Below are 26,612 nucleotides of genomic sequence, written 5' to 3'. Positions count from 1 at the left end.
TATATATCCATTTAATGTTAGCTATATTAGCAATTTGAATTGCTAATTTTCTAACTACTAGAAATGCGCGGATAGGTAATTATATCATCCCCATCCGCATCGCCAAAGTCGTCATCCACCCGCCGTACACCCGAACCAACATTTTATCAGGGCCGTACCCGCCCGCCAACCGCCCTCTGAATTACATCAGAGGTTATCCGCCTCTACCACTCACAGAGCTATTTAAACCTGTTTCACAGAGTAATGATGACAGTTGGAGCCGCTAACGTTAACGCAACTATCCAATAGCGTTCATTCTGATTACAAGAATAAGGGCGTGCTGTGAAGCCATTGCCTTAGACATCTTCAACAACATGTACGAACCGATTGTTGGACCGGCAACATGTGTGCAGTTACCGCAATTACACGTTCAAGATTGAAAGGCATACTGGGTGATACAGAGTACACTGATGGTTGTGATATAAACAACTTTAACACGTACTAATATGTGCCACACTGTGAAGCCACACCCAACAAGATTGACAAACACATTTCGGGAGAACATCCTCACAGTAACACAACATAAACGCAACACAACAAATACCCATAGTCCTTTGTACTCGTGACGCTTCCTGAATATATTTTACATCCCCGCGCCCCCAACCCCGCCCAACTTACCGACGCACGGGGGGGGGTGCTGCTAGCGGGGTGTATAAAATAGTCAGGAAGTGTCATGAATACAAAGGATTATGGGTATTTGTTGTGTTGCGTTTATGTTGTGTTACTGTGAGGATGTTCTCCCGAAATGTGTTTGTCGTTCTTAATTGGTGTGGCTTCACAGCGTGGCGCATATTACTAAGTGTTAAAATTGTTTATATCACAACCATTAGTGTACTCTGTGTCACCCAGTATGCCTTGCATTCATGTGCGTGTTGCCGCGGAAGCCACACCCAACATGATGCTGGACTGACAGGCAGATCGCACGTTGTAGTAGGCGACAAAGCCAAAGACTTCATAGCACGCCCTAATAATTATCATCTGGGTGACTACCGGCAGTCATTCAGGAGAATAATAGCGTCTGTCATTGTCTACTTCGCTTTATGACACGAGTCTTAAACGCCACTTTGAATGGCAAAGGAATACCGATCACAGAACCATGCATATCAAATATTTCCGGATGGTTCAACCGCCACCCGCCCGAATCTAATTAAAATCTATTTTTTCGTCATGTCAACCGCCCGACCCGCAGTTTATCCGCGGACTCCGCGGATGAGACCGCAAACCGCGTATCTCTACTAACTACGCACAAATAAAATATAAACATGCATATGTGTGTGTATATAAATATGCATTTGTGAAATCTATATTTTATGGGTGTGGGAAAAAATCGATTCGAATACGAATCGCGATTCTCACGTTGTACGATTCAGAATCGATTAAAAAAAATTTTTAATCAATTTTTATTTTATTTTTATTTTATTTTATTTTTTTATCTATCCAACAAACAAATACATAGCAATAGCATAACAATGCAATCCAATTCCAAAACCAAACAGAGCAATTGAGGAGACACAAACACGACACAGAACAAACCAAAAGTAGTGAAACAAAAATGAATATTATCAACAACAGTATCAATATTCGTTATAATTTCAGCATAGCAGTGATTAAAAATCCCTCATTGACATTATTAGACATTTATAAAAATTAAAAAAAAGAACAATTGTGTCACAGTGGCTTACACTTGCATCGCATCTCATAAGCTTGACAACACACTGTGTCCAATGTTTTCACAAAGATAAAATAAGTCATATTTTTGGTTTGTTTAATAGTTAAATGAAATTTAAATTATTGCAAACAGTTGATAAAACATTGTCCTTTACAATTATAAAAGCTTTTTTTTTTTTAAATCTACTACTCTGCTAGCATGTCAGCAGACTGGGGTAGAACCTGCTGAAATCCTATGTATTGAATGAATACAGAATCGTTTTGAATTGGAAAAATATCTTTTTTGAATCAAGAATCGCGTTAAATCGGAAAAAATCGATATATAATCGAATCACGACCCCAAGAATCGATATTGAATTGAATCGTGGGACACCCAAAGATTCATATATATATATATATATATATATATATATATATATATATATATATATATATATATATATATATATATATATATATATATATATATATATATTGTGTGTAATATATGTGTGCGTGTAATAAATATGTGTGAATGTATATTTATATATGTTTTTATTAGGGTTGCACCGATTAATCGGTAACCGAATATATTCGGCCGAATATGGCAAAAAAAGCCACATTCGGCCTTCGGTGGAATGAGTTAAAAACAAGGCCGAATAGTGGGGTGTGATGCAATTTTTTGACGCGGTGACGCAATCAACCAACGTGCAGTGACGCGGTGACGTTGGGATATGTTGTGTACCTGTATAAGTGTATGAGGTTAAAAGCACACACTCTTTGAGATTTGGTGGGGCGTCTGTTTACATTATTAGCCTGTTGTGTAGGCAACCTGTATAAGTGTATGAGGTTACAAGCACACACTTATTGAGATTTAATGGGGCCTCTGTTTACATTATTAGCCTGTTGTGTAGGCTACCTGTATAAGTGTAAGAGGTTACAAGCACACACTTAATTGAGATTTACTTGAGCCTTCTGTTTACATTATTAGCATATCTACTGTGGCTAAGCAGACTTTTGCCAAAACTACAATAATTCATTTGTTGTGAGTTTATCCACTTTAATGAACTTTATTTTTTTTTGGAATGCATGTTTTGTTTGAAGGCCTAATATAAATGAAAAACTTTGTGCTTTTTTTGAAAATCAAAGGCTACTGGAATATTAAAAAAATGTCAATATTCAATAAAAAAAATACTTTATTTGAAAAACATGTCTAAATATTTATTCTAGGCTATTTATGCAATATTAAAAAAATTGTGAAAAACTGCATTCGGTATTCAGTCTTCGGCCAAGCGTTTAAATTTTATTCGGTTTCGTCCACAAATTTTCATTTCGGTACATCCCTAGTTTTTATATATTGTAATACATATATGCTTAAAACACTGACATTTTCTAATCACTCTTATATCAAAAATGTGTCTGTGGTATGGCTCACTTGTCAATTTACTGTTTTATGCATTATATATGCATCATCCTAAGAGTATTTTTTTATCTCAATGTTGTAAAAGTATATAATGGAAATGATGAAAATTATCCAGCGATATAGTTCATGTTGTTCCTGTGCAGTTTGAAACGTTAAACGCTGATAGCGATACCTTTGTCAGCTATGTAAATAGTAGACAATGAACTCAACAAAAAAGAGAAACATGACACACTAAACAAACACTTGTAATGGTGGAGTATATCTAGTATTTTTTAAAGAAACATTTTAGGCACATTTGGGTCCTACTATTCTTAAGTGAAAATAGTTTTTTGCTTGCTTTTTTAAACAAGAATGTAATTGTTATGGTTCTGTGTACCACTTTTTAAAAATGGAAACAGAATATAAAATGTGCGGAATGTTTGCTGTAAAGTTCCACACACTGCAAACTATAATGCAATAATAATGACTGAAGACTTGATGACAGGTGTTGGTTTTAATAAGGTGTGTTCCTTTCCACCTTTGTAAAAGTCACACTATAGAGCATACCTTTTTCTTTCTTTCTTTTTCTTTGTGTGTGTGTTGGGGGTGATGATCCTTTCCCTTGGGGAAACTTAAAGCCATATTGTCTGTAAAGACACTAGTATATTGTGCAATTCATGTTATATTCCGTATAGCCACCAGCAAGCAGCTGCAACATAACCTTTTGCTTATAATGAAAAGTTAAATCTTCCTCCAGCTGTTCTGCACGAAAAATGTTGTACCAAGTGAATCGGAGGGGATTTTGTCGGCAGGAAGTTCAAGTTGCTGACTCAGTGTCTGACGCTTGTTGCTGACTTGTAACTTTTAAATGTTTCAATGTAGCAAAAAACACTAGGTTACTTTAATCACACACAAATACCAGACCTTTTGTTCTTAGGGCCCTATTTTTGTGTTTGAATTAAAATAGTTGCACGGATTCTGGTCTCATTCTCCCCCTTTATATAGGTCTGTTACTGTATACCTTCATCCAAGATACGATCCCTGGGTGGAGGCATATAGGACATCCTGGGACTTACGGACATTCATCACCACAATTTTCATGAATTAAAGAGAGAAAGTGTTGGTTGCCATTGTTTTCTTTTTGTCATTGTGTACATCATTGGTGGTGGTAATCATTTTTATTTTTTTTATTTTAACAATCCTGCTTTCTCACAAGTGTTTGGGTTGGTAGAACACATGATAAAAAAAATGTTATGATGGACGTTCTATTAAATTATTTTTCATGTATTGACATATAAACGTGATTTTCCAAAACTTTTACTGAATTGTATTGCAAGTGCCCCACAGCGCTCACCAACTTGGTGTGTTTCATTCTTAAAAGTTAAAATGTATGTTGTTTCATGTTTTCTGTTAGATGCACCGGCTGCTGCACCAAGCAACAATGGCATAATGAGCACAAGCCAGAACAATAACGACCTGGATATATTTGGTCCTATGGTGTCCAATCCACTACCCTCTTCCACGCCAGCTGCTTCGTTTTCTCAGGTAGAGCCAAACATGAAAACTATGGTCCAAAATATTGTGAACTGTCCACACTTTTTGCATACAATCAGTTTATCAACACAATCAATGTGTGGCGATAGTGATGTAATTGTCAATTTATCACAATTGGCCATGACTCGGTAAGAAAAATCATGAACAGCAAAAATACTAGGAGACTACTTTTTTCTGTTGCTTTTTTTCGTAGTTTTTTTTTTACGGCGCAAGACAGAGCCATCTGTGAGTGCTTTTAGATGGGGCGAGGCGGCCTGAACAGCATCCACTTCCTGTTGAAAAGACCTGCTTTCATGTCACTAGATTTGTTTCTAGTTGCTTTTTAGCAAATATAGTGTCAGGCTTTAAATCCTAAACTCTGCTCCCTTCTGCTTTGTCTTTTAATTCACTGGCAGACCGGGTGCATTGTAATGTGTTTCTGAGTGAGGGTGAATATGAAGCACCAAATCTATATATGGCCGGCCGCCACAAATAAATGAATGTATGAGAAATACTTCTTAACAATAGGGCAGGGGCCCATTGCTGGGCCGCAAATATCTGCCAAAAATATCTGTTTCTCAGCTGTGTTCCGTATGGGCCACAGCGTTACTTAGTTGTATTTCACTTCTCTACAATTTGTGACAGTAATAATGTCAAACAGACAGAAGACATGTGGTGCTAAAATCATTGAGAAGTTTTAAGTGCAAAATATTATGACTTAAGTGGTGAAGCTGTATTTTCATTTGCAATATATTTGTTATGACAGGTTAGTTAAGAAACATTAGTTATTCCACCCATCTATTTTCTACTGCTTGTCCCTTATGGGTAGCAAGGAGGGTGGAGCCTACATCGGCTGCACAGGGGCCGAAGGTCGCCACCTCATCACAGAGCCAATACATATAGACGGACAAGCATTCACATTCACACACTAGGGCCAATTTAATGTTGCCAATCACCCAATTTTAAATTAGTTTATTTTAGCACAAAATCATTTTGTATACATTTATTTTTCATCAGTTATTTATGAGTCCCTTCTAATGTAATATATTTGGTTAATACTTAGGGTCAGGCTTATTAGACCAATATCTTAGTGTTTGTGTAAATAAATATCAATCTTTTTTATAAACACATGGTTTTCCACTATTTGACCGGGTTATATACTGTATCTAGGTTAGACATAATTATTGAATACCATTTAAAATCAAGAATAAGATTACTAATTTAGTGTTAATATTTGAGTGGGACCCTCTATAGTGGGAACGTTGGGTCCAAGATCAAAAAACTTTAAGAACCCCTACATTACACTAGTTGTCATACTGTACAGTTTTTGTCATATTTGATTCGTCAATTGATAGTTGTTGGGCTTAGAGTGATGGTTTTCATCCACCTAGGCGAGCTCCAGCACCATGGCAGGAACCCCCACACAAGTCCCAGCAGCAGCAGCAGCAGCAGTAGGTGGAGGGTCGGGACAGGGTGACCTCGACCTGTTTAGTGATGGCAGCAGCAACACATCTAAGACTGAAGACAGTGCAAAGAAGCCGCTGTCCAAGGACTCTATTTTGTCGTTGTATGGAACCAACAACATGTCGCAGCAGGCTCCTGCTGGTAAGACAAATTTCCCATACCATTGTATAAAATATTACAACAAGGTCAAGATACTGTCGTCCCGCACTACGTCGAGCTTCAAATCTCACGGCTTCAAATTGCGGATCTAATTTTTTTAAAAAAACTACTTTTGTAAACTTTTTTTAAAGCATATTCTACATCAGGGGTGGGCATTACGTCGATCGCGAGCTACCGGTCGATCGCGGAGGGTGTCAGTCGATCGCAAGCCAGGCATTAAAAAAATAGACATAAAAATGAGCAATCATCAATCTTCACCAAGAATTTACTTTCGTCAGTTGTTTGACAGTCTCGGCACCCGAGGATCTTGTGAGATGACGCTGGCTGCTGCAAGCTCATTATTAAGAATAAAATCACTGGACGGAGAGAAACACTTTATTTCAACAGACTCTTGGTCCGTACCTGCTGTCAAAACTCTAAAGACCGACTGCACAGTTCCTGTCTTCACCATAAAAGACCTGCTTCATCCTGCCTGTGCTAACAAAATAAGACTTTCAGAAAGCTAGCGCGCACAAGCTAGCAAGCTACGGAGTTTGATGCCAATGTATTTCTCCCCCGCCCTCAGCGACCGCTCCCTCTCCTCTCCCGCCCACACACTCACTGACGTCACTCACCTGCTGTCAACACATTAAAGGGCCACACACACATATGCTACTCTCATAACGAAGTGTTTAAAAACGAGTATGCAAGTTGGACAAATGAGATGCCAAATCCAACCACTTTTTGTGGCATTGGACAGAAAGGAGGACTTTTTATCTCCTCCATTTGAAAATGGGGACGTTATCAGCACCACTGTCTGATTCCAATCAATGCAAGTCATCAGAATCAAATACACCAACCTATATTCTTGTCTTCACGAAAGAAAGGAATCTATATGTGTTAAACATGCTTGTATTATCATTAAACATTATTAACTTGTTAACAAAAATGTCTCTTTCATAAATAAATAATTATAAATTATAAATATGAATGAGGTAGATCTCCTCGATTTGGTCAATTGAAAAGTAGCTCGCCTGCAGAAAGAACGAGCACCCCTGTTCTACATGCTTTAATTAAGTGTTAAACATGTGTTTTGTATGTGTATTACTGTGCTGTATTCACTTTTTTTCTATTCATTATGTTGTGGCAATGTGAACATATTCACCAAGCAAAATTCCGTTTCTGGGTTAAGGTTTACACTGCTAACAATAGGCGGCCAATTTTGTTTTGTACTCTTATCTTCCCCGCGACAATCTCAAGTTAACTTTTGGCAGAACATTTTTTTTATGCACTTTGTCATCACCTACTGCCTCATCAAAACATCCCCACAATGGTGAGCTTTTAATACAGGTTGTGTCTGAAAAATTAAAGCATGCGCGGGCCATTCTAAATATTTTATTTTTTTGTAAAAATACAAAAATGCCTAAAACAATTTGTGTGAGCTTTGAGCTATAGGTGACAAAGTGTATCATTGTTAGTTTTAATATTTCAACCTTTTCTAATTACATCATATCTTTTTGTCTTATATTTCTACTAGTTTTTTCAGAGCTGCGAGCCACAAATGGCCCCAATGCCACATTTTGAACACCCATATTATAATGTTGAATGACTACTGCTGGAAATAGCATTAAAAATTTGGCAGAGCACTCGAATGGGCAAGCTGAAACTGCTGTAAACTATCAGCTATCAGCAGATGCCTGCCCAAGGTGGAGATCAGGGCGGGGCAATATGGACCAACACTGTTATTCCGGTGTTTTTAGGCTGAATGATGTTATACGATATATACAAGTATCTTAAACACAACGTTTAAAGTGCTTAAGGTTGGCCAAGTTTTTTTTGGCTAAATAACCAGTGTTGAGAGTACTCAAATTATTTTCGTTGTAAGAAGTAACGTAAATGTTGTACATTTGTTAGCCATTGATTGATTGATTGATTGATTGATTGAGACTTTTATTAGTAGATTGCACAGTCCAGTACATATTCCGTACAATTAACCACTAAATGGTAACACCCACATAAGTTTTTCAACTTGTTTAAGTCGGGGTCCACGTTAATCAATTCATGGTAAAGCAGTTTTCATTAATTTTGCTCATTAACGCTAGGTTTATAGCCTCAAGCTTGTGCGGGGGCATAGCTGTAGGTTCTACTCGCGCACTGCGGTGAGAGCCGTTGGGTGTTTAGTTTGAAACTACTCTTTAGACACCCAGCCGCTCGCTATACTAGGGCTATGGTGAGCAACACACATTCTCTGGGGAGAAGCACTTTCATGCCGAGTAGTAGCTAAACATTTGACACGGTGTGCATGCAGCAGAGAGGAGCCATTGCTAGGAGCTGTGCAAAGTTGCTAACCGAACTGAACAACATAAACAGATGAGATTAGTGATAAAGGGGCTATAAGGAGAGATGTAGGTTCTCAAGAAAATGGGTTTATGTTTAAATAAAGCTGTAGTCACTTACCAAACACCAAATGCAGTCGGTGACCAAAACATTGCATCACTTGGGTGTCGAGAAGTCGGCCCTGAAGCAGCCAAATTATTTTGAAAAGTTTGTTGTGTTGTGTCATTGTGCGTCAAAGAAGCCTACGTAAAAACACAAGGGGTGAGGTAGAGCCGAGGAAAATGCCCAGTGCTGCACCCATTAGGCGCAGAGAAAAGCAAATGATACCTGTAGGTATTGTCTCAAATATATATATATATCCCTTTCTAAAATTTAATGGTATTAAGTGTAACACCGGTATTCTGCCCGGCCCTAATGGAGATGAACTTTTTTGATGCATTTAATCTTCTATATCCATAACACACGCAAAGCTAACATGGAATGCTAACATTACAGCTAATTGTTGTAACTATGGCAACTTTGTGCAAAACAATTTACGTCATTGGTTTCATTGCACAAAACACAGTTTTAATTTGGAGGAATTACACAGGATGTGATGAAGTATTTTCACATAGTGGTTGTGCTGGAAGCCTTGACGACCTTGGAGGATTATCCTGCCTATCTGAAAATACAGTACTGTAATCTACTATAGACCAAACACTCACTTGGAAGAAACGCGTGTAAAAGTGACATTCATGTTTAGAGGGCTCTCATAATTGTATTTAAAAGGTTTTAAACAATATTTTATGCTCTAAATCGGAAAATATTTGGTTTATTAATATTAATCCTACTTTGCAGAAATCCTTACATCGTGGTCATGCCCGGCCCCAATTACCTGCGACAAACAAGGGAGGGCTGTATTTTTATGTTATTTAAACTCCAGATCAAAACTGGGGTACAAGGACCCTACATAAAACACATTCTTTGAATACATGACGAGGCTTTAATTTGAGTTTGTGGATTATTTTGGGACCTTTCAATTATGAAAGGTGGTTGGTAAACGCAAAACAGGTCTATAGCTTAATGTTTTAATTACGTAACTATTTTTATTTTGCAAGAAAAAATATATGTTACTGAACAATTTATTTCCCATAAATGCATCAGACTGAATTCATGTTTAATTAAAAAGTATAAAAATGGTTTTACATAATCTAAAACATTTATATTTATTTTTTTATAACAGGGAGGGTGTGAGGTGCTAAATAAAATTCTGCTCAGGGCCCCAATTTTGCCCGGGACAGCCCTGAGTGGTTAGCAAATGTAACTGTCATGGAGCAATCCCAATAAAGTCGCATGTACAGTATATGTGCATGTCAGTATTTGTCCTCAACCCATGACACACCAACAAACGGACAGCAACTAAATTACTGTATTTTTTGCTATAAACCAAGAAAAGTAATCTCCGCAGATTTATGATACATTTGGCTACGATCCTCACCGTCTTTAGGCTGTATCCATTTGAACTCTGCATTCACACAAAAACAGGCAGTCATGCACATTTTTTCCAATCAGAAGCCGGAAAAAGTTGCCACCGATGACCTTGTGGGCATTATACTGCCCCTCTTCAATATAGTGAGATCTCAGACGTACCATGACGAGTACGTTATTTTCTACATCAGTGCACACTTTCATAGAGCCCAGGAAACATGAATATTTTTTTTGATGACCTGTGCGGGTTATACGTCTGCCACTACACAAAACGATTAGTTAATGTCAGAAGATAATGTTGCACATTTCTTGACACACAAACCAAAAAGCACAGTTTTACTCCCACTTTGGACAGAGGTTTCCAAAGCAATTTTTAATGAAAAAATCTTATGTTTGCTTATGCAACAACAGGCCAAAAATGCATTTCAATATCAATGTTCCATTGGACATTGTATAATCCTGAGCTACAGCTGCTACTTCTGAGAACTAGTCAACTAGTGGACTCCACGCAGAGCCACCATCTCTTCAATTTCTGCAAGAGATTAATGCAAATGGTCTGACTGAAATTAAAAATCTCCTGGATCGTTAGGTTCCATGTTTGGATAAAATACTGTCGCATCTTCACTGACGTTGGTGTCGGATCAATCAACTTCTTCTTAACATGCAGCCGTCTTCTCTCGCTCACTCCCGAGCCTCAATCCCTAATTAAAGCTCAGCCTGTACTCACAGCCTCACAGACAATTGGAAATTATAGAACTATAATACCGGGTACACAAAGTATTCAGAACCCTTTACATTTTTCACTCTTAGTTTAATTGCTGCCATTTGCTAAAATCAAAACAGTTATTTTATTTGTCATTAATGTACACTCAGCACCTCATATTGACAGAAAACAGAAATGTAGAATGTTTTGCAAATGTATTTACAAATAAAAATTTAAATATCACATGGTGATAAGTATTCAAACCCTTTTTTCGAAATGAACTCACATGCTGTCCATTTTTGCTGATTCACCTTGAAATTGTTCAGCTCCTTCACTGGAGTCCAGCTGTGTTTAATTAAACTGATAGGACTTGATTAGGAAAGGTACACACCTGTCTTTATAAGACTTTGCAGCTCACAGTGCATGTCAGAGCAAATGAGAATCATGAGGTCGAAGGAACTGGCCAAAAAGCTCAGAGACAATTGTGGCAAAGCACAGATCTGGCTAATGTTGCAAAATATATTTTTTAAAGTTTCTAAGAGCACAGTGGTCTCCATAATCCTTAAATGCAATAAGTTTGTGACGACCACAACTCCTCCTAAACCTGGCTATCCAGCCAAACTGAGCAGTCGTGGGAGACAAGCCTTGGTAAGAGAGGTAAAGAACAACCCAAAGATCACTGTGGCTGAGCTCCAGAGATGCAGCAGGGAGATGAGAGAAAGTTCCACAAAGTCAACTATCACTGCAGCCCTCCACCAGTCAGGGCTTTTTTGGCAGAGTGACCCAACAGAAGCCTCTCAGTTCAAGACATATGAAAGACCACGTAGTTTGCCAAAAACACATAAAGGACTCCCAAACTATGAGAAATTAGATTCTCTGGTCTGATGAGACCAATATTTAACTTGTTAGTGTTAATTCTAAGTGTAATGTGCGGAGAAAACCAGGCACTGCTCATCACCTGCCTAATACAGTCCAAACAGTGAAATATGATGGTAGCAGCATCAGGCTACGAGGGTGTTTTTCAGCTGCAGGGACAGGACAACTGATTGCAACTGAAAGAAAGATGAATGTGGCCAAGACAAAGACACACAACTAAAATAAAAAAGGAGTGGCTTCGGAACAACTCTGTGAGCGTTCTTGACTGACCTAAACTCAATTAAGCATCTCTGGAGAGACCAACGTTTACCATCCAACATGACAAAACATGAGAGAATCTGCAAGGAAAAATAGCGGAGGATCCCCAAATGCAGGTGTGAAGAACTTGTTGCATCATTCCCAAGAAGACTTGTGGATCTACTAGCTCTAAAGCAGGGGTCCTAAACATGCGGCCCACGGGCCAATTGTGGCCCATGAGACGTTGTTTTGCAGCCCGCATTTTGAGATGACATTTTAATGTTGGTGCGGCCCGCGAGTTAAAATGAACGGCGCTTGACAGCGTCATATTTGCCAACACTCCCAATTTTCCCGGGAGACCCTTGAATTTCAGGGCATCCATTCCCTCGAATTCCTGTCGATTTTTACTCAATCAACAATATTTAGGGGGTGCCATAATAGCACTGCCTTTAACGCCTTCTACAACCTGTACAGACAGCGTGCAAGCCCAGGTATATGTTGCATCTGGTTATCAAAAACGCGCGTGTGTTATTGCAAGACATATTTGATCAGCAGCAGGTCACACTGAGGTTGGCCGTAAAAAAACTTTAACATTGTTACAAATATGTGGCGACTTGTCCAGGGTGTACCCCCCCCCCCCCTTCCCCCCCCAGCCTTCCGCCCGATTGTAGCTGAGATAGGCACCAGCGCCCCCCACGACCCAAAGGGAATAAGCGGTGGGAACTGTATGGATGGATGGACAAATACGTGCCAGACTGTGAACCCACACCAAACAAAAATTAAAAACCCATTTTGGGAGAACATCAGCACCGTAACACAACATAAACACAACAGAACAAATACACAGAATCCCATGCAGCCCTAACTCTTCTGGGCTACAATATACACCCCCGCTACCACCAAACCCAACACCCCCAAACCCTCCCTACTTGCATAGGTTGAGGTGGTGTATATTGTAGCCCGCGAGAGTTAGGGCTGCAATGTGTTCTGGGTATTTGTTCTGTTTTGTTTAAGTTGTGTTAGGGTGCGGATGTTCTCCCGAAATGTGTGTCATTCTTGTTTAGTGTGGGTTCACAGTGCGGCGCATATTTTTTAACCGTGTTAAAGTTGTTTATACGGCCACCCTCAAAGTGATCTGTATGGCTGTTGACCAAGTATGTCTTGCAGCCTCTTACGTGGATCTGCGCAAGCCTCATACAACATGTTACAGAGCCGGCACGCTGGTTGTATAATGTAAAAGTGGACGCAATGACATGTTGTAGAGCAGTAGTTCTCAATTGGAGGTATGCGTACCCCTGGGGGTACTTGAAGTTATGCCAATGGGTACGTGAGATTTTTAAAAAAACGTTTTAAAATCTAGCAGCTATTAAAAAATCCTTTATAAATATATTTATTGAATAATACGTCAACAAAATATGAATGCAAGTTCATAAACTGTGAAAAGAAATGCGATATTCAGTTTTGACAGCTATATTTTTGTGGACATGTTCCATAAATATTGATGTTAAAGATGTATTATTTTGTGAATAAATGTTTAGAATTAAGTTCATGAATCCAGAAGGATCTCTATTACAATTCCCAAAGAGGGCACTTTAAGTTGATGATAACTGCTATGTGTAGAAATCTTTATTTATAATTGAATCACTTTTTTTTTCAACAAGTTTTTAGTTATTTTTATACCTTTTTTTCAAATAGTTCAAAAAAGACCGCCACAAATTAGCAATATTTTGCACCGTTATACAATTTAATTAATCAGAAACTGATGACATAGTGGTGTATTTTACTTCTTTATCTCTTTTTTCCAACCACAAATGCTTTGTTCTGATTAGGGGGTATTTGAATTAAAAAAATGTTCACAGGGGGGTACATCACTGAAAAAAGGTTGAGAACTACTGTTGTATAGGACGTTAAAGGCAGTGCAGTCACGGCACGCCCTTAATAATGTCGGCCGGGTGAAAATTGGTACAAATTCGGGAGAATGGTTGCACCGGTAAAATGTCGGGAGGTGCACTGAAATTCAGAAGTCTCCCGGAAAAATCGTGAGGGTTTGCAAGTATGTTGCTAGGACGGGAAAGCCATTCATAGAATATATATTATATTTTTGAATAAATGTTATATTTTTTTTCCCCATTGTTGCTTTTTATTTTTTATTGTTGTTGTAATATTTCTCTATTTTGTTTCCATTTAAACACCCATTATTTACTTTTTACTTTTTTTAAATTGATCTCAACTCTGTACACTGCTGCTGGAATTTTAATTTTCCTGAAGGAACTCTCCTGAAGGAATCAATAAAGTACTATCTATCTATCTAGAAGGTGAATTCTTTAAAAAGTGCATGTTAGATATTTTAAGAAATCTTTTCTTGCGGCCCAGCCTCACCCAGTTTCTGCATCCAGTGGCCCCCAGGTAAATTGAGTTTGAGACCCCTGCTCTAAAGGGTCTTTCTCTCTGAATACTTATGACCATGTGATATTTCAGATTTTCTTCATTACATTTGCAAAAAATTCTACATTTTGTTTTTTTCTGTCAAGATGGGGTGCTGAGTGTACATTAATCAGAAATAAAATTAACCTTTTTAATTTTAGCAAATGGCTGCAATGAAACTGAGTCAATTTAAAGTGGTTTAAACACGCTCCGTACTCATTGTAGCTGTTTTTTGTTTTTTTTTCTATTTATTGTATACAATTTTTTTCCTCTTCTCGGTAGCTCTACTGTTGAGTTTCATGTAAATATCCTGAATTTTAACCGTCATTACAAAACAAATAATTTCCTGTATAAAACGTTAGTTTATTAGCTGTAAAGCTTACGCTACAATAAGCAAGTTGATGTTTATGATTTTGTACATTCTAAATAGGAATGCCTGGTTCGTCTCAGTACATTGATATTAATATGTATTCCCTATTGTCTGTCTTCCACGTTTCCTCCTATCAGCCGGCATGTTCATGGGCCCCTCTCAGATGCAGTTTCCTGTCCAGACTTCTGCCGGTTATCAGGCCTTCCCTGGCATGGGCACAGCCATGCCCCCTACAACAGTCATGGGCGCCATGATGGCACAGAGCGGTGCGGCCATGATGGGGCCTAGCCCGGGTATGATGGTTGGGATGACGGTGCCCAACGGTTTCATGGGAAACGCCCCCGGTAGCGGCGTGATGGGCATGGCTCCCAGAATGATGTCGCCACATGGCGGTGCAATGCCTGCAGGCATGGTGCCTGCTCAGGGCATGTATGCCATCCAGCATGGTCAACAAGCTCAGTGGAACATGGCCCAGGTATCACACACAGAAATGCCTATAATCCTTCAAAATTGCTACTTTTAAATAGGTATTCCTTCTCCCTTCTTGACAAGAATATGTTTTTCCTTACTTATTATGTGATTTTTAGCCTGTAATGCACACAATTGTATGTCTGATAACACAATTTTACACAACCAGTACGGTAGTATTAAATGTTTTATTGTATAGGAAGTGGTTTGGGGTTTAGCTGCAATGGAAATTCGGACCACGAGGAGGCAGACATAACGCTGTGTATAGTTGTCCATCTTCACATTGCACTTCAAACAGGGGTTAAATATGTATGTATGTATGTATGTATTGTTATGCACATTTTACATACTTTGGGCCTAAATTAAGCATTTTCAAGCATACAATGAATGGCTCAATGAACTAAAAAGATCAATACTACGGTAGTAGGGAGGCGTTCAGATTTTTCCTGGGAATGCATGCCGGAATCTATTTTGAAGGACGAACGTCATCTTGATAGTGCAACACGTAATATTTCCAAACTATTCTGTGGAAAATAACATTGCACCGACTGTGATATAATGGAGAAATACGGAGTCATTAGATAAGAAGTCCCTTTTAAAGTTAAGTTAAAGTAAAAGTACCCATGATTGTCACACACACCAGGTGTGGTGAAATATGTCCTCTGCATTTGACCCATCCCCTTGTTCACCCCCTGGGAGGTGAGGGGGGCAGTGGGCAGCAGCTACCGCCGTGCCCGGGAACCATTTTTGGCGATTCAACCTCCAATTCTTACCCTTGATGCTGAGTGCCCAGCAGGGAGGTAATGGGTCCCATTTTTGTAGTCTTTGGTATGACTCGGCCGGTGTTTGAACTCACAACCTACCAATCTCAGGGCGGACACCCTAACCACTAGGCCACTGAGCTTTTGGACATAATTGAATGCAGGGATCCATACAAAATTGACAAGTCTGATTGGAGCAGAGACCATGCACGACATCTTCCTGAAAGTCTCATACCTGGAATTGGTGAACTAATTAATTGTTCAACCCAGCCAATTTTACACTTTATAAGACGTTTAGATCTTTCAAAATTACAACAGTCTAGAAAGCTATGACGGCTTTGTTTGTGGATGGGTTTGTGACGTTTATGTCAATCTGTTTAAATCCATTGGACATTGTGTCGTCAAGACAGGGTAGAATAATGCACTCACAGAAATGATCCAACCCAAGTTTGACATCCTGCATAATCGTGGATAACCAATCTAATGTCATCTGAGCACACTGTGACTGTAAGGCAGGATTGAGGGAACGTTGTTCTCATGTCTCTTCACTTTTGTTTTATGTGGAGGCTACAGTCAGGATAAGAGAAATGAGTACTATTTTCATCAATATGTTTTACCTGAAATGATCCGAAAAAAAGAAGACGTAGTCAGCACGTTACATCTTGATTGATGGCTGCAATCCATTTTTCCTTAGCCATTAACTCTTCTGTTTGTCCAGAAAAAAGTTTAGGAATGCAATACAAGCTAGTAATATCTCTCCCACCTTGATTGTGGCAGTAGACGGTGGCACACGTCGTCGGCATTATGAATATTACAAGATATGTTATCGGTGACAATTAGCGTTTCGCTAACTTCCGTCCTTCAATATGGATATCAGCAATGCATTGGGGCAAATTTGAAAAAATCCGAACTCCTCTATTTATTGGCCACTAGATGAGAACAAACAAATTAGAGCTTAGTATCGTGGTTACTGATTGGCCCAGCCTCATGCAACATCCAGTCCAAGTGAAAAAGTGACTATGTGGAAGGGATTTCATAATATTAAATTGTATTTACTTTTTTTATGCTCTAGCTTGCTATGACAATATTTGATTTACAATGAGTTATGGTTGTACGGTGTTAGTACTGCAATACTAACGAATCATATTCGGTACTAAACCGCCTCTAAAAAGTACCGGTAATCCACCCGACGTGACAGTGTTTTTGCAGACTAGCATTTACGGCAGTGCACAATCACGGAGTACTTACAAACCCCGTTTCCATTTGAGTTGGGAAATTGTGTTAAATGTGCCATTGGGTGAAACCACACTAAACACCAATGACAAACACATTCTGAAAGAACATTTGTACCGCAACACAACACAAACTCTACAGAAAAAATACCCAGAATTACCTGCAGCACCAACTCTTCCGGGACGCTACAATACAAACAAAATGCCATTGGCGGATCTCCACCTAACATCCACTGTGATGATCTAGTCAATACTACTATGTTTACGTTGATATTTTTTAGCATCGCAAAATCTTATTTTTTTATTTATATTGTGTTTATAAACTCTGGAAATATGTCCCTGGACACATGAGTTCTTTGAATATGACCAATGTATGATCCTGTAACTACTTGGTATCGGATTGATACCTACATTTGTGGTATAATGCAAAACTAATGTAAAGTATCTATCAACACAAGAATAACAAAAGTGTAGATAGAACATATTTGAAGAGAAAGTAAGCAAATATTAACAGCAAATGAACAAGTAGATTAATAATTTATTTTCTACCACTTGTCCTTAATAATTTTGACAAAATAATAGAATGGAAAATGTCAATATGTTACTATATATGTCAGCAGATTAATTTGGAGCCCTTTTTTGCTTACTTAGTATTAATAGACAAGTTGTCTTGTACAGTATGTTCACTGTTTTATTTAAGGACAGACTTGCAAGAAGAAACATATTTTTAATGTACCCTACGATTTGTTTTTGTTAAAATAAAGCCAATAACGACATTTTTTGTGGTCCCCTTTATTTAGAAAAGTACCAAAATATTGGTATAGGGACAACACTATGATGAATAAATCCTACTCCATGGAAATTGACACAGCTCCGTGACCAATTAACAGCAGTGAATAAGGGTTTACTGTGATGTTTTATTATATTTATTTATGAAAAGTGAAAGTGGTACAAAGAAGCCCATCTTAAACAATGGGACTGCAGACCTCTTATATGTTGTTATTCTCTACAATGAAGATATACTTTTAGGAGATGATATAAGTTGATTGTTGAGTTTAATTCTGTTATTTTCCTGTACTGACGTTAACTGTGATGTGTCTGCCATCCCCAGATGAGCCAGCAGATGTCAGGGTTGCATCTAAATGGTGCAGCAGGACACATGGCCTTCGGTCAACCGCCATCAGCTATGGGGGGTTGGGCGGCCGCACCGGGATCCGGCCAGACTCTGAGCACGCAGCTATGGAAGTGAGCTTTTTTGGTGACGGACGAACCGAGGGAAAGTGGCGGTTGCAGAACGTGCAAAACATTTGTGCTTTTCTGCGCCTCACTAGGAACTGTCTTTCCACCATGGACCAGCCTTCAAGAACATAAACATTTTATCTCTACTTCCCTTCTCCTTTTTGTCTGTCTCTCTTTCTCTCTATTGTGTGAGTGAACTGGGAGTCTTACCGCCTGTTTGATCATCGCTTTTATTTTCCTTTTTTGGAAAACAAATACAAGGAGATAACTGTCCTTACAAAAATGATATTGACATATCAGAAAACGTGCAGGACCAGCTAGACGAGCTTTTATTGTATCACTGTATCATTATAAGATTAAAGGACATTTAAATAAATAGTATTTAACAGGAGAAGATTAGACTTATCCAGTCTGTCTGCGCTTCTCTCAAGTGTACAGCGCTGTATAACCTTTTAAAGTACATGTGGTTCCCCTATAAAAAAAAATAAAGACATCATAAATAACTTTGTACGTCATCTTTGTTGAGATCTTTAAAGGTCAAACTGAAAGCTAAGAAAACACCGTTATGGACACAATAATAGCAGTGTGTTTTTAAAAAGTTGAGTAAACCAACATTCTTCAAGTTGTATTTTAAAGGCCTACTGAAATGAGATTTTCTTATTTAAACGGGGATAGCAGGTCCATTCTATGTGTCATACTTGATCATTTCACGATATTGCCATATTTTTGCTGAAAGGATTTAGTAGAGAACATCCACGATAAAGTTCACAACTTTTGGTCGCTATTAAAAAAGCCTTGCCTGTACCGGAAGTAGCAGACGACGTGCGCGTGACATCATGGGTTGTGGAGCTCCACACATCCGCACATTGTTTACAATCATGGCCACCAGCAGTGGGAGCGATTCGGACCGAGAAAGCGACGATTACCTCATTAATTTGAGCGAGGACGAAAGATTCGTGGATGAGGAAAGTGAGAGTGAAGGACTAGGAAGAAAGAAAAAAGGCGAGGGCAGTGGGAGCGATTCAGATGTTATTAGACACATTTACTAGGATAATTCTGGAAAATCCCTTATCTGGTTATTGTGTTACTAGTGTTTTAGTGAGATTATATAGTCATACCTGAAATTGGGAGGGGTGTGGTGATTGCCAGTGTCTATGAGGGAAACCACAGAGGAGCCAAGAGAGTCACAGCTGCCTCTTTGACAGCTGCAGGAGGAACGACACAAGCTCCACTCATGTCTACGGTAAGAGACGACTTATTACCACAATTTTCTCACCCAAACTTGCCGGTTGACATCTGGTAGGGAACCATGTTCGCTTGACCGCTCTGTTCCATATTAAAGCTTCACCGTCATCTTTAGGGAATGTAAACAAAGAAACACCTGCTGTGTTTGTGTTGCCAAAGGCAGCCGCAATACACCGCTTCCCACCTACATCTTTCTTCTTTGACATCTCCATTATTAATTGAACAAATTGCAAAAGATTCAGCAACACAGATGTCCAGAATACTGTGTAATTATGCGATTAAAGCAGACGACTTATAGCTGGGATCGGGCCTGGAACAAAATGTCCGCTACAACCCGTGACGTCACGCGCACGCGTCATCATCCCGTGACGTTTTCAACAGGATACTTTGCGTGAAATTTAAAATTGCAATTTAGTAAACTAAAAAGGCCGTATTGGCATGTGTTGCAATGTTAATATTTCATCATTGATATATAAACTATCAGACTGCCTGGTCGGTAGTAGTGGGTCTCAGTAGGCCTTTAAAGTACCAATGATTGTCTCACACACACACCAGGTGTGGTGAATTTTGTCCTCTGCATTTCACCCATCCCCTTGTTCACGCCCTGGGAGGTGAAGGGAGCAGTGAGCAGCAACCATGGCCACGCTCGGGAATCATTTTTGGTGCTTTAACCCCCAATTCCAACCATTGATGGGGATGAGTTAAAGTTAAAGTACCAATGATTGTCACACACACACTAAGTGAGGTGAAATTTGTCCTCTGTATTTTACCCATCCCCTTGTTCATCCCCAGGGAGGTGAGGGGAGCAGTGTGCAGCAGCGATGGCCACGCTCAGGAATCATTTTTGGTGATTTAACCCCCAATTCCAACCTTTGATGGGGATGGGTTAAAGTTAGAGTACCAATGATTGTCACCACACACTACGTGTGGTGAAATTTGCGGCGATGACCAAGAAGAACGCGGAGTTGGAATATAATTACAACACTTTATGTACATATTTATATAATATTTACATATTTATATAATATGTAACTACAAACTCCATTCACAGACAGAGTCCCATTGCTTTTATGAGCGGTCGAGCAAATCAAAAGCCCCAAAAAAATAAAATAAAAACATTTTTATTTTTTTTATTTTTATTTGTGGCAGCCGTAATTCTTTCGTGGCAGACCGCCACAAATCAATGAATGTGTGGGAAACCCTAAGATTCAAAATGTATCTTCTTGGGGAGGCCGTGGCGTGGTTGGGAGAGTGGCCGTGCCAGCAACCTGAGGGTTCCTGGGTCAATCCCCACCTTCTACCAACCTTGTCTGTTGTGTCCTTGAGCAAGACACTTCACCCTTGCTCCTGATGGGTCGTGGTTAGGGCCTTGCATGGCAGCTCCCTCCATCAGTGTGTGAATGGGTGAATGTGGAAATAGTGTCAAAGTGCTTTGAGTACCTTGAAGATAGAAAAGCACTAAACAAGTACAACCCATTTATCATTCTTCTCTCCAGTGGAAGAACATTTAAAGGCCTACTGAAACCCACTACTACTGACCACGCAGTCTGATAGTTTACATATCAATGATGAAATATTAACATTGCAACACATGCCAATACGGCCTTTTTAGTTTACTAAATTACACTTTTAAATTTCCCGCGGAGTTTCCTGTTGAAAATGACGCGTATGATGATACGTGTTTGTGACGTTATTGGTTGGAGGGGACATATTAGCCCAGCACCACTTACGGCTAAAAGTAGTCTCATTTCATCGCATAATTACACAGTATTTTGGACTTCTGTGTTGCTGAATCTTTTGCAATTTGTTGAACTAATAATGGAGACTAGAAAGAATAATGCTGTTGGTGGAAAGCGGTGGATTGCAGCTGCCTTTGGGACCGAAACACAGCCGGTGTTTCTTTGTTTGTTGTGAAGCTTTAACACAGAGCGGTCAAGCGAACATGTTTCTCTACGTCAACCAGCAAATTTTTGGATGGGAAAATTGTGATATTAAGTCTGCCCCTATTCGGAGACCTGAGTGGATTACGCGACCTCATCCTGCAGCTCAAAAAGGCAGCTGTGATCTTGGCTCCTCAGCTTCTCTCAGAGACACTGGCGTTCACCGCAGCCATCCGACTTTCAGGTAATACTTTATAATCTCACTAAAATACTATCCATCCATCCATTTTCTACCACTTATTCCCTTTTGGGGTCGCTGGGGGCGCTGGCGCCTATCTCAGCTACAATCGGGCAGAAGGCGGGGTACACCTTGGACAAGTCGCCACCTCATTGCAGGGCCAACACAGATAGACGGACAACATTCACACTCACATTCACACACTGGGGCCAATTTTAGTGTTGCCAATCAACTTATCCCCAGGTGCATGTGTTTGGAGGTGGGAGGAAGCCGGAGTACCCGGAGGGAACCCACGCATTCACGGGGAGAACATGCAAACTCCACACAGAAAGGTCCCGAGCCTGGGATTGAACCCAAGACTGACGGACCTTCGTATTGTGAGGCAGACGCATTAACCCTTCTGCCACCGGGAAGCCTCACTAAAATACTATTAACACAATAAGCAGATAAGGGATTTTCCAGAATTATCCTAGTACGTGTCTAATTACATCTTAAACTCTCCCGCTGCCGACACCTTTTCTTTTTTTCTCCTTTTTTAAGTTTTTTTCTTTTTTTTTCTTGCTTCACTCTAACTTTCTTCATCCACGAATCTTTCATCCTTGCTCAAATTAATGGGGAAATCCTCGCTTTCTCGGTCCGAATCGCTCTCACTGCTGGTGGCCATGATTGTAAACAATGTGAGGATGTGAGGAGCCCTCACACCGGTGACGTCACGCGCACATCGTCTGCTACTTCTGGTACAGGCAAGGCTTTTTTATTAGCGACCAAAAGTTGCGAACTTTATCGTGGATGTTCTCTACTAAATCCTTTTAGCAAAAATATGGCAATATCGCGAAATGATCAAGTATGACACATAGAATGGACCTGCTATCCCCGTTTAAATAAGAAAATCTCATTTCAGTAGGCCTTTAATTGTTCCGCCTTTTTTTAATGGCAGCTTTTAAAGTGCAAGCATTAAATATTTTTTTGATTTTGTATTTTTGTGCGCCTTTGGAAAAATCGAACGTGTGCAACATATTCACCCTCACTTTTAAGGCTTCATAGTGTTTGTTAGTTTTTTTTTCCACCCAGCAATGCCAGTTGTATGCGAATCATTGATGAGAACAAAGCGCTGTGTGAAAACATACTACCTCTTTGTTTCCACACCCGGCTCATACTGGGATGTGTTCCAGAACAAACAAACCCACCCCAGCAGAGGCTTTGACAGGTGGATGTGGTATGCAGTGTGGGAGCCAAGCCATTCTTTGTGTAAACCTTCACTTTATTAAAGGCACACATTGTGTATCGGTAGCTAATAATACAAGCCCCGCCCATGTCGGTCCTACTTGGTCCTTGACTCCCGGGATTAAAAGTGGGTGTTGTACTTAAAACCAGTCCTACCTGTTAAGCCGGCACCTACCGTCCGGCCGGCCCGCATGCTAATTACCGCAGGAAGGAAGAGCCAAATAAAGACGTGTTCCTGCATGACATGTGGTGGTGTTCCATCTCCCACTCCCACTTACAACTGCAGGCCCGCTTTGCAAAGTTTCACACGGCGAGGTTTGATGGCAGAGAGCGTTTTTGCAGAGAGGTTCAGCATTCCTCTCAGCTGGTGTGTCAACGCTAACGCGACTCAAACCATGCAAAGAATGCTCCTTCACTCCTCTACTCTATTTTCAGGTTCCTCCAGATGCCAACGTCAGGCTTTGGATAAAATTGATGCATCATGACGGAGGTGGTTGGCAACTCACTACATTTACTCTCTTACTTTACTCTTTACTTAAGTCACTTTTCGGATATATTATACTTGTCAGAGAAGTTGTAATGCAACTTTTACTTTTTAAGTTTTATTCCGATTGCTGCATTTATTCTTATCAATACCTCCTGGAATTTGCGATTTCGCGATCGCACTAATTGGTGCAATTTTGTACAAAACCCAAAGTCAGTGAAGTTGGCACTTTGTGTAAATTGTAAATAAATAAATAAAAATACAATAATTTGCAAATCCTTTTCAACTTATATTCAATTGAATAGACTGCAAAGACAAGATATTTAACATTCAAACTGGATATTTTGCATCCATCCCATTCATTTTCTACCGCTTATTTTCTTTTGGGGTCGCAGGGGGCGCCGGCGCCTATCTCAGTTGCATATATTAGCTCTTTTGGAATTTGATGCCTGCAACATGTTTCAAAGAAGCTGGCACAAGTGGCAAAAATCCATCCATTTATATATATATATATATATATATATATATACAGTATATATATATATATATATATATATATATATATATATATATATATATATATATCGATCCATCCATTTCTACCGCTTATTCCCTTTTGGGGTCGCGGGGGGCGCTGGCGCCTATCTCAGCTACAATCGGGCGGAAGGCGGGGTACACCCTGGACAAGTCGCTACCTCATCGCAGGGCCAACACAGATAGACAGACAACATTCACACTCACATTCACACACTAGGGACCATTTAGTGTTGCCAATCAACCTATCCCCAGGTGCATGTCTTTGGAAGTGGGAGGAAGCCGGAGTACCCGGAGGGAACCCACGCATTCACAGGGAGAACATGCAAACTCCACACAGAAAGATCCCGAGCCTGGATTTGAACCCAGGACTGCAGGACCTTCATATTGTGAGGCAGACGCACTAACCCCTCTGCCACCGTGAAGCCCATATATATATATATATATATATATATATATATATATATATATATATATATATATATATATATATATATATATATATATATATACATATATATATGTGTGTGTGTATATATATATATATATGTTTATATATGTATATATATGTTTATATATATATATAAAATATATATATATGTGTGTGTATGTATATATGTATATATATATATGTTTATATATGTTTATATATATATATATATATATATATATATATATATATATATATATATATATATACATATATACACACAGTGGGGCAAAAAAGTATTTAGTCATCCACCGATTTTGCAAGTTCTCCCACTTAAAATGATGACAGAGGTCTGTAATTTTCATCATAGGTACACTTCAACTGTGAGAGACAGAATGTGAAAAAAAAATCCAGGAATCCACATTTTAGGAATTTAAAAAAAATTATTTGTAAATTATGGTGAAAAATAAGTATTTGGTCAACCATTCAAAGCTCTCACTGTTGGAAGGAGGTTTTGGCTCAAAATCTCACGATAAATGGCCCCATCCATTCTTTCCTTAACACGGATCAATCGTCCTGTCCCCTTAGCAGAAAAACAGCCCCAAAGCATGATGTTTCCACCCCCATGCTTCACAGTAAGTATGGTGTTCTTGGGATGCAACTCAGTATTCTTCTTCCTCCAAACACGACGATTTGAGTTTGTACCAAAATGGATACATGGATGATACAGCAGAGGATTGGGAGAATGTCATGTGGTCAGATGAAACCAAAATAGAACTTTTTGTATAAACTCAACTCGTCGTGTTTGGAGGAACAAGAATAATGGTTATGATGTTCTGTTTCATGATATTAAAGTACAGTAGCACCTCAATTTCTGGCCAATTAAGGTGACGGAGCTCTTAACTTAAAACATTATCTCAAACCACCGTCGCCCATTGAAATGATTTGAAATCACCTTAATTAGTGCTGACACACCCACCCCCCTCCCGAAAAAAATATATATATATATACAGCACAATTTTACCTTGCAACATATATTTTAAATGTAGTGCATTCAACTGAATATGGGTTGAAAAGGATTTGCAAATCATTGTATTCCGTTTATATTTACATCCAACACAATTTCCCAACTCATATGGAAACAGGGTTTGTAGTTTTTTTTGTCTTAATATATATTAAAACCATTTTACATTGTCATTATGGGGTATTGTCTGGAATTTTGAAGATCAAAAATGTTTTTTTTCACTTTGGAATAAGTCTGTAACATAATCAAATGTGGAAAAAGTGCATTGTATTACCAAAAAAAACAAAACAGTAAACATTAGATTGCAAGCCGGCCACTCACCCTTTAGCCATGAGCCTCCCACTTACAGGGAATGTAAACTACTAGATTCTTGCTCTTGCAAGTCGTAAAGTCTGCTAATGAGGAGCTCAACGGCTAGAAAAGAGACCTATGGTCAAGTATATGATTTACCATGAAGTTATGACATGCTATTGGCTAATTCTTGTTGCCTACAAGAGCTTTAGAGTTGGAAATGTTGCAAAAAATATTTAATTTATAGTATTTTTTACTATATTTATAAATGGGAAAAAAAAAACTTTCAGTAGTTTGCATTTAGTTATCCCCAACGTGTCAAAATCAGGGCCTGCAAATTAATGAGCTATGGCCCCCTACTTTTAGATGATATTTGATTAGCATTAGAACCGGCCCGCAGGCCACAGCCGCCTGCTGCTGTTTTACACGCACCAATACTCCATCGGTGTTGGCGCTAGGAATTTTCAAATTAGGGTCCCGGGGGCCCCATCAAGTCTTAAAAATGGGGTCCCACGACAAAGTTTTGGGGTCCCACTTTTTTCTAACCGTTTTGAAAACAAATGATGAGTGTATGAATTATCCTGTTATATCTCACATTCTATATTGTGTTTTGGAAAAAGGTTGTCAAAAATGTTACTTAATTCATTGAAAAACAAAAAACAAAAATAGAAAAGACAAACATTTTTATGCATATGTAAACGTATTCAGTTATAAACATTCATACATCTTTTTTTATATATTTTTATTGTAATATATTCAAAATATATTTTCTTTATTTTTTTTGTTTGTTTTAATGCCATGATTTTAATAGTTAAATTGTGCATTAATGTTCCTCCATGCAGCCCTTGAGTTTGACACCCCTGTTTATCCCAACACAACTTAAATTAAAAACCTGTCATGATAAAGAAAAATATTGCTATATTAT

At 39.0% G+C, this 26,612-nt stretch overlaps 1 protein-coding gene across 2 annotated transcripts in view; it reads left to right on the top strand.

Moving 5' to 3' along the window:
• Nucleotides 1-18,840, top strand: part of LOC133538969 (stromal membrane-associated protein 1-like) — a 32,266-nt gene extending 13,426 nt beyond the window's left edge. For both annotated transcript variants that reach the window (XM_061880931.1, XM_061880930.1), the window contains exons 7-10: nucleotides 4,503-4,633; nucleotides 6,013-6,226; nucleotides 14,775-15,112; nucleotides 18,210-18,840. In XM_061880931.1, coding sequence (XP_061736915.1) covers nucleotides 4,503-4,633; nucleotides 6,013-6,226; nucleotides 14,775-15,112; nucleotides 18,210-18,347 — 821 coding nt within the window. In that variant the 3' untranslated portion in view covers nucleotides 18,348-18,840. The remainder of the gene's footprint in view (nucleotides 1-4,502; nucleotides 4,634-6,012; nucleotides 6,227-14,774; nucleotides 15,113-18,209) is intronic.
• Nucleotides 18,841-26,612: the final 7,772 nt, after the last annotated feature.

This window comes from Nerophis ophidion, linkage group LG20 (assembly GCF_033978795.1).
Source record: "Nerophis ophidion isolate RoL-2023_Sa linkage group LG20, RoL_Noph_v1.0, whole genome shotgun sequence".
In the NCBI taxonomy this organism is placed as follows: Eukaryota; Metazoa; Chordata; class Actinopteri; order Syngnathiformes; family Syngnathidae; genus Nerophis; species Nerophis ophidion.
This window is presented reverse-complemented; position numbering and strand designations above follow the sequence as displayed.